We start from the raw sequence: 10,042 nt of genomic DNA, 5'->3' as shown, positions 1-10,042 counted from the left end.
ACCTTTTTACCCCACGAAAGTCCCTGCTAGAGAGCAGAGAGCTGCTAGAGAGCAGGGACTTTCGTACGGCTCTCTTGTGAGAAAAGAGCTATATTTCTGATTGGCTGGGCGGATTGCAAACCACGCCCCGTAAAACTCCCAAAAAGTTTTGTGAAGCCGCCATTTTATTATCCACGCATTAGCATTATTAGCATTAGCCCAGCGCAGAAACGCAGAGAGACTAACTTATGGCAACACAAAATAAAACATGGGAGCGGTGGAGATGAGGAGGTGTCGGCGTTCTGGCGATTTACTCGGAAAGGCTGGGACTCCCAGCAGCTTTTACTGAAGCCAGTCCCTAACTCCGGGGACTTCCGGCCGGGGACTTTGGGCGGCAGTATACGCCGTGAAGTGGTTTGCGGCCTGCCAGTAAATCCAAAGCAGAAGAAGAAGAAGTGACGTCAGCGGCTTCATTTGTTCTCATGAACTAAGTTCTCATGAACCTTTGTGGGAAAAGTACTGCGGTGTGAATGCGCCTAATGGTATACTAAAATCCATGTGAAAAAAATTGCTTCTCACTGTTCTTAGGTCAAATATTTATATGCGATTAAAAATGCGATTAATTTCGATTAATTAATTACAAAGCCTCTAATTAATTAGAGGCTTCATCGGCCCGTGGGTGGCACGCTTCAGGACCCTGCCTGGCCTCTCCTCTTACCGCGGCTCACCTCGACGGCGGCTTCTTGTCCATACATGTCTTTGATTTGTACAATAAACAAAATTCAAAAGTGATATGTCTGATCCATTGATTTTATTATACAATTAGATAATGTTTCTTCAGCAGGACAACCACGGCTTGCTTGGCTGGTAGGGGTGACCATGTTGTGGTTACGTTGCAGGTTATTTGTGTATGCACATTTTTTTTAATAAGAATATAGTCCAGAAATTACTCTAGAAAAGCTGCAGGTAGAGCCATAAGAAATGAATGCAACTGATTTAATGTGTAATGTTTTTATAGGCAATCATCTAAGCTTCGTTAGTTCCAGGTTTAATATGTGCAATAAGTTCATTTCAATACGTTTTGCAATTAACATTGAACCAGTCCGGCCCTCGACTAGTACTAGGGCTGTACCCGAATACTCGTTCGTTGGAGTACTATTCGGGTTTCAATTTCGTTATTCGGATATTCGTTTTGTTTGTTTTTTCCCCGTTTTTTTCTCCAAATTGAATTTATTGAAATCTCCAATATCAACGTAAGAGCTTGTTCGGGGGGTGCTAACACTTAACCATAAACGTTATCGTTTACTTTCTCCGTCTTTATATGTAGATATTACTTTTCTCCATTAATCTCCGTCACGTTGTTTCCAAAGCAACAACAACTTCCTGTCAACAGCGCTACCTCTCCTTCAAAATAAAAGCATGTCCATAAACAGGAAGCCAAGCCAAATTACACTTAAGACATACAACTGCAACGAAAGTAACAAACACAATGCGATATCCTTTTCGATTTCAAAGAACACAAATTGGGTTAATAACTATAAAACAACAATACTGTAGAATAACAAAATGAATGCCGTGAATACACCAAAATACATGTGTTGAAGCGGTTCGCTGCTGATTACTAACTTTAAATCTTCCATTTAAAGTGATGTTTTAAACTCAGTTAATGGGGCTAATTCACTGGAGCTTCCACAAACAACAATCAACTTAATTATTACATTCAAATGATGTACATTATTCAAGTTTACATTCACTTTGGATAATAACATGGGAGAAATTAGCGGAAGCGCTCTTTTCCTCTCTCCCTCTCTCTCTCTGTAGGTGTACTTTTACTCCACTACATGTATTTAATACCTTTTGTTACTAGATGTGGATGAATGAGGTGAAATATAATGAACTCTTAAATCAGACTTTAGTTCCACCTAGAGTAAATTCACAAGCTACCCTGCAGTATACAAAGTCATTCAAACTAGCTGCTAGTGATGTTACGTTCACGAACGATCCGATTCTTTTGAACGGCTCTTTGGTACGAATGAAGGGAACCAAGTCGTACTTGGTGAGAGCCATTATTTTTATCGTTGGTTCACTGCCTGCCATAAATCCACTCGACCCCTTAAAAAACGGCTCCTGGAAAGGAAACGGAGCCATAAGATCCGGGTCCCTTCAAAGAGCCGTAATTCCCATCACTACTAGCTGCACCTTTACCAGCTTTGAGAACACTTTCATGATCAATCATTATAAAACATATCATATATATTATTCTGAAATGGGACCAATCTGCACAACGACTACTTTTACTGTCGCTACTTTCACTATATTTTGATGATAATACTTTTCTACTTTTACTTGACGAACATTTTGAATGCAGGATTTTTCCTACACTCTGGTACTTCTACTTTTACTCAAGAACAAGATCTGAGTACTTCTACTTTTACTAAAGTACAAGATCTGAGTACTTCTACTTTTACTCGGAGTACAAGATCTGAGTACTTCTACTTTTACTCGGAGTACAAGATCTGAGTACTTCTACTTTTAATCTAGTACATGATCTATACTTATACTAGGGCTGCTTGATTATGGCAAAAATCATAATCACGATTATTTTGGTCAATAATTGATATCACGATTATTAAATACGATTATTTATTGACTTTGAAAACATCAATTTATTGAACTTTAAAACAAATACAAATAATAATTTGAACAGTATCTTTTTAACTGTTGATTCCCCTGAACGTATAATTCAACTGAAAAACCAATACGAACATAAATTAAATAAATGATACATTTATATAATAATATCAAAATAATAAATACCAATACAAGATCAACAAATATTTGAGCGCACTTCAACAAGCTACTAAACATATATAAATATGATAAATAAAAATAAATTGACTAAAATAAATTAGATCAAATATGTTGCACTGTCAAACCTAACAAAGGAAAATAAAATAATTGTTTCGATTATTTTGTTTTCATAATTGTGGCAGGCCAAAATTCTAATTGCGATTAAAATATGATTAATTGCACAGCCCTAACTTATACCACCTCTGTTTATAGCCTATGAAAAAAACTATTAGAAAACGAAGGCTAAAGCTAACGTTAGCAGATAGTAAAAATGTATGCTAGTTAGCTAGCTCAACGATACCTTAAATAATATTGCTCTCGCCCCCCCCCCCCCAAAAAAAAATATCTTTATTGCAGATCTACATGAATCACCCAAACGACCTATTTTGGAATCAAAACGGCGAATTTCGCCGAAAGGTGACAAGTTTGCACCCCTACTCACAGAATTGCCATGCACCCCACGGGACTCTGCACAGATTGCAATAAACCGGAAACCGACAAACACTGTGGGGAATCTGCTAGGGACATCAGAGGAAGTCTTTAAACTGCTGAAATAATTCTTAAAAACAACTGGAATAATAGAAAAAAAATGTAGGTTTACTTTTATAATTTTTTTGCATTTATTTTCTCTTTTTTTCAATCTACTGCTCCACACTCCAGTCCAGTAGGTGGCGGTAATGCACCCGTGTGTTGGTTGCCAACCGCCAATAAACCCATAGAAGAAGAAGAAGAAGAAGAAGAAGAAGAAGAAGAAGAAGAAGAAGAAGAAGAAGAAGAAGAAGAAGAAGAAGAAGAAGAAGAAGAAGAAGAAGAAGAAGAAGAAGAAGAAGAAGAAAGACCTCTGGATAAAAAGAGAGTTAATAGAAAGAGTGAATAAAGAGGGAACAGACCTGCTCTGTGGATCTGAGGCTGTAAAACAGTGTCCAGTAGATTCCGGTGTCTCTCGTTCTCCTGTTTTGAACGAGACAGTTCCTCCTCGTACTCTGATATCGTTCTTTCAAACAGAACAAAGATGTCTTCAGCAGCCGCAGTGAGTCGCTGCTTCACCAACGAGAGCAGCACAACACTCATGTTTACTAAATCACCACTTCCCGTTTCTCTCACTCTGTGTTGCTAGCGTGTTACCAGCTAGCATGCTAAGCTAACATGCTAAGCTAGCTTCTAGAGTCCGAGCTAAAGGCTTCAGAAGAAAGAGCACAACGTCAGAGGTTCATCCAGACACACAGACGATGGATCAGCTGCTCACACACACTGTCTCAGGAACACCGAGAGAGAACCATAGATGTAGATAGAGAACCCACAAGACGCGATCTGGTTCCCAGTTAGAAAGAGCGGGTCCATCACTTCCGGTGCAGAGGACTTCAAAATAAAAGTGGCTATGATTTCTCCTTCTTCTTCTCTTTTTTAATGGCAGATCGCAAAAAGCTTTTAGTTGTATACCGCCACCTACTGTACATGAGTGTGTATCATCATGTCATTCCAACTCTAATAAAACAAAATAAGGAAAAATAAAATAAACAAAACAACAATCCATGATCTATTCTAACCTAATGTTAAATTGTTTTCCTACCCCAGTTTCACTCAGAAAGGTAAACAGTGCCTTTCTGGTAGCTCCTTCTCCTTCTGTTCCCAGAATACCAAACACACTCCCTCTCTGCCTCTAAAACTTCATCTTTTAGTTTTTCTCATTCAGCTTTATAGATGTCACAATGTAATAAGATATGTTCTACATCTTCCTTGACTCCACAGTTCCCACACTTGTCACTGTCACTTTCCCCCATGACATACAGAGTACCATTCAATGCTGTGTGATCCAGTCTGAGTGTAGGTATCGTGATGTCCTCCCTTCTGTTTCTTTCTTTATACATATTAATTGTAATTGTCTTTTGAACTTTATGATACTCTTTCTCCGCCTCTGTGCAGTCTTAACAGACTATGATTAAGTTCTATGAGTATGTCTTCTCTGACAGTTGTTGTTGACTTTATGCTTTTTAATATGGACAATGAATCTGTGCATATCACCACCCTATCTGGTCTGACCTCTCCTCTGACCTCCCACTGTAATCCTATTATTACTGCCAGCATTTCTGCTGTGTACACTGATAATTGATCTGATGCTCTTTTTGAGATCAAAATGTTAAGGTCTGGGATATATCAATCAGAAACAGGTTTATTGCCAGGTAGGTTCACACATACGAGGAATTTGACTTGATGTCATGGTGCAGACATAAAATATAAAACAAGTCGCTTTGGATAAAAGCGTCTAACAAATGACATGTAATGTAATGTAATGTAAAAACAAGAAATCTCCATAAAAAACAAAAAATCTTTAAGGAGACCATAATAAAATATAGTTAAAGAGCAATAAAATAAATCAGTAATTTACATGGAAATAGAATGCTATGAATGAATTATAGGATATGAAATATGAAACAAGAAATATGTAAGCAGTATGAACATTGTGTGCATTAAAGGTACCATGTCATGCTTTTCCGGTTATTACCCGTCCCCTTGTATGTTATGAAGGTTTTATGCATGTAAACGGTCTGCAGAGTCAAAAACCCTCAAAGTACACCCTGTAGCGAGTAAAACACTAACACAGAAAATACCTCCCCAAAAAGCCTCGATGTAAGATTTCTCATTTTCTTCCTGGGTACTCTGACGTGTGAACACCCAGAGGCCACACCCTCTGCCAGCATTTCACGAAACAAAGCTTCACAAACCTTTCAGCGATTCATGCCGGATATGTACAGCATAGGGCACTGAAGAACGATGCTGTTCCTACTTTGTTTGGACCAGTAGGAGATTCGGGTACACAATCTGCAATATTCATTGTTGTTTGTGTATTTATGATGTTTAAAACAAACAAGGTATCTACCACGACTGTTTAAATGGGTAAACGTTTTTCGGGCTACTAAGTTGGGATCGCGGAGAAATGCTCTCCGCAGACCCATTCTCACAGCGTTATAAGCCTTTTTCTTACTCAATATCAAGCCACACTTATTGTTTTTACTACGGCTGTGAGTGTTTGTGTATGCTCAGGATGAGTTTCGCTTGTTCTCGCTGTATCGCGAGAGGCTCGTTGCTGCGATCTGCTGCGAGGAGCGGACAGGCTTCCGCTCCTCGCAGCTGATCACAGCAACGAGCCTCTCAACGTCCCGACCAATCAGAGCACACTGGGCTCACAGGGAGGTGGGGGGCAGGAGCTCCAACAAGCCGTTTAGGACAGAGAGTGAATACACATACTATACAGAGATGCTGGATGAGAAACCAATGTGAGTTTGGAAAATTGCACAGTATAAATCTATTTTAGTAGACCTCAACAATGGAATTATGATCAGTAGAAATGGCCATGACATGGGACTTTTAATGTAATGCATATAGAGACTACGTCGTGGCTGAGGTAAGTGTCAGTGGGGGGGCCGGGCCTTGTTTAAGAGGGGGTGGCGGAGCGGAAGAAACTGTTCAGGTGGCGAGAGGTTTTGGTCCTGATGGAGCGCAGCCTCCTGCCAGAGGGGAGGGGGGTGAACAGTTTGTGTCCAGGGTGGGAGGGGTCGCCACTATCTTCCCTGCCCGCCTCAGGGTCCTGGAGGCATGCAGGTCGTGGAGGGATGGCAGATTACAGCCTTCTCTGCAGAGCGAATGACACGCTGCAGCCTGCCCTTATCCTTGGCTGTGGCTGCAGCGTACCAGATGGTGATGGAGGAGGTGAGGATGAACTCGATGATGGAGGTGTAGAAGTTCACCATCATCATCTTTGGCAGGTTGAATTTCTTCAGCTGCCTTAGGAAGAACATCATCTGCTGGGCTTTTTTGGTGAGGGAGCCGATGTTCTGCTCCCATTTGAGGTCCTGGGCGATGATGGTGCCCAGGAAGCGGAAAGACTCCACAGCAGTTACTGGGGTGTCACACAGAGTGATGGGGGGTCACACAGAGTGATGGGGAGTCACACAGAGTGATGGGGGGTCACACAGAGTTATGGGGGGTCACACAGAGTTATGGGGGGTCACACAGAGTGATGGGGGGTCACACAGAGTTATGGGGGGTCACACAGAGTGATGGGGGGTCACACAGAGTGATAGGGGGGGGGGGGGCTGCGTTCTTCCTAAAGTCCACAACCATCTCCACTGTCTTGAGGGCGTTGAGCTCCAGGTAGTTTTCCCCACACCAGGTCACAAGATGGTCCATCTCCCACCTGTAGGCAGACTCGTCCCCACCAGAGATGAGTCCGATGAGGGTGGTGTCGTCTGAACTTCAGGAGCTTGACAGACTGGTGACTGGAGGTGCAGCTGTTGGTGTACATGGAGAAGAGCAGAGGGGAAAGAACGCAGCCTTGAGGGGAACCGGTGCTAATGGTCCGGTGGTCAGAGACGTGTTTCCCCAGCCTCACGTGGTGCTTCCTGTCAGACAGGAAGTCTGTGATCCACCTGCAGGTGGAGTCGGGCACGTGCAGCTGGAAGAGCTTGTCCTGCAGCAGAGCCGGGATGATCGTGTTGAAGGCGGAGCTGAAGTCCATAAACAGGATCCTGGCGTAGGTTCCTGCTGTGTCCAGGTGTTGGAGGAGGAGGAAGTGAAGGGCCATGTTGACAGCATCGTCCTCAGACCTGTTGGCTCTGTAGGCGAACTGCAGGGGGTCCAGGAGGGGGTCTGTGATGGATTTTAGGTGGGACAGGACAAGGCGCTCAAAGGACTTCATAACCACAGTGGTCAGAACGACGACTCTGTAGTCATTTAATCCTGTGATCCTGTAATACCAATATATACGGCCTATATACCCTCGAGGGTGGGGCCTTCCCCCCACCCTCGACCCACACCAGTTTGCCTACAGAGCAAATAGATCCACTGAAGATGCCATAGCCATAGCTCTCCACTCTGCACTGAGCCACCTGGAGCATCGTGGGAGCTACGTCAGATTGCTCTTTATTGACTACAGCTCAGCATTCAACACAATCATCCCGGACATTATAGTTTGCAAACTATCAAACCTAGGCCTTCCCCCACCCACCTTTTCCTGGATCAAAGATTTCCTCACTAATCGCCCCCAGCGTGTGAGACTTGGCCCCCATCACTCCTCCACCCGCACTCTCAGCACCGGCTCTCCTCAGGGCTGTGTGGATGAGGCTCCAGAGAGTTGTAAAACCAGCACAGAGGATCATCGTCTGCCCTCTCCCCTCCCTGATGGACATTTACACCTCCCGCTGCCTCAGTAGAGCCAAAAACATTGTCAAGGACAGTTCACACCCCGGCTTTCACCGGTTCAACCTGCTGCCCTCCGGCAGGCGCTACAGGTGTATCACATCCAAAACAAACAGACTCAAAGACAGTTTTTTCCCAAGAGCCATCGTTGCTTTTAACACCTGAAATAATACCTCTTAATCATCATAAATGTGACTCTGTACATATATATCATTACTATTATTATTATTATTATTATTATTATTATTATAACCCGGTACGGGTAGCGCCGTTTGATCATCAGATCAAGGGGGAGTTGGGGAACTCCAGTTCGAAACCCGCTCTCGCCCCACTGCGTCAGGCCGTTGTGTCCTTGGGCAAGACACTTTACCCGAATTTGCTCCTGTGGGTATTGTCCACAGTAGATGACCATTACATGTATGTGTAATGTGTATTTGTAAAGCGCTTTGAGAGTCATTGATAAAGCGCTATAATAAATATAAGGATTATTATTATAAATACATAATATTATTATTATTTATTACATTACAGATTTTATTTTTATACTCCTGGAAATAATTACTGCACTTTATTCCTTATTCCTTTATTCCTTATTCCTAAGTATGTATGCTGCTTGTATTTTGTTGTCTTATGTTGTGATGTTTTTGTTTTGATGGCACCCTTGATAGGGAGAAGCATTTATTATTATCTCATTGTACATGTATAATGACATTAAACGATTCTATCTATTCTATCTATTATCCAAGGGTAGTTTTCACTATAAGTAAAAAAAAATGTTTGGACGGACACTATAATTTAGAGTTTTTTACTATGTTCAATCTGAATTTTCTTTAAAATAAAAAACATTTATATTGATTCTGACTTTTCTACATCCAACTCACAGGTTTATCATTACTTTGAGAAAAAAGTGTATTAATTTAACCCTTTTAGAAGGGAAGATATGGTCATTTGTTCTGGGAATGTCATTTTTGAGCCTGAGACCTGAAAAACAGGCTCAGGGCTAAACAGGTTAACATCTATCACTGTGTATATCACCATTCAAACATGTTTAAATAGCAAAATTATGGGGACACGCTGGATAAAAGTACCACATTTTTTCCATTTGTTCTACATCACCATAGCTTTAAATCCACCATCTTGATGACATGGCTCTTCATCAAGATGGCGGATGGTGGCCATCTTGGATTTCCAAGATGAGCCGCCACGTACAAGCTATAAGTGCCAATATCTCGGCTTCCAAGCCACTTAGAAGGCCAATCTTGGGTCAGGGAATGTATTAAAGCTGTTGAGAATATCAAAATGTGACTATTGAATTATTTGGTCCATTCGAGCAATATATTAATTCAATTTGGCTCATTCATTAGGACCCAATTTCAATGAATAAATTACTGAGATTGAACAAATATATTTTCTAAATTCCGACTCCCTTTTCATCTCTACCCACTGCCACTGACACAGCTTACATAGCCGAGTAGTGGGCGGGTACTATTAATCTTGTCAATTTCCACTCTCACAAAGCTGTCGCACTGGAGAAAGTGGCAGGTGACTGGCAGGTGCTGATGCTGCAGATGCCTTGCTGTAAGTAATTTTGTTCAAAGTGCATCGACAAAGACAAAGTCTACCCATTTAAGGTTTAGAAACGGGGTTGTGCAAGTAAAAAAAACAATAAATTCAAGTAAATAACATAAAATAAATAAAAGAACAATCAATAGAAGACTAGCTAACATTAGCTGCTTGCATTTATAGGTGCTACCTAGCTAGCTAGCTCTAGCTCTAGCTAGCTAGCTCTAGCTCTAGCTCTAGCTAGCTAGCTGGCTTACTAGTTACAGTATATTGATCAGGTGTTTATTTTTGTTGAGCATGCTATTCTCACTATGTGTAGTGTTAATAATGATAAAGTGTTGATGTCCATGAAATTGTGAAATGAGTGAAATCAGAAAACAATTGTAACTGTATCTCTAAGTTGTGGATATCCGTGCCTGTTCAGCACAGTATATATATAGACTCATATATTTTG

At 41.5% G+C, this 10,042-nt stretch overlaps 1 protein-coding gene across 1 annotated transcript in view; it reads right to left on the bottom strand.

The window, feature by feature from the left end:
• The window catches only part of LOC117542284 (zinc finger protein 189-like), a 6,722-nt gene extending 2,549 nt beyond the window's left edge, over nt 1-4,173 (bottom strand). Inside the window, exon 1 of the mRNA XM_034209853.1 lies at nt 3,720-4,173. Coding sequence (XP_034065744.1) covers nt 3,720-3,900 — 181 coding nt within the window. The 5' untranslated portion in view covers nt 3,901-4,173. The remainder of the gene's footprint in view (nt 1-3,719) is intronic.
• Between the last annotated feature and the right edge of the window lie 5,869 nt (nt 4,174-10,042).

The sequence above is a fragment of the Gymnodraco acuticeps genome, unplaced genomic scaffold (genome assembly GCF_902827175.1).
Source record: "Gymnodraco acuticeps unplaced genomic scaffold, fGymAcu1.1, whole genome shotgun sequence".
NCBI classification, from domain to species: Eukaryota; Metazoa; Chordata; class Actinopteri; order Perciformes; family Bathydraconidae; genus Gymnodraco; species Gymnodraco acuticeps.
This window is presented reverse-complemented; position numbering and strand designations above follow the sequence as displayed.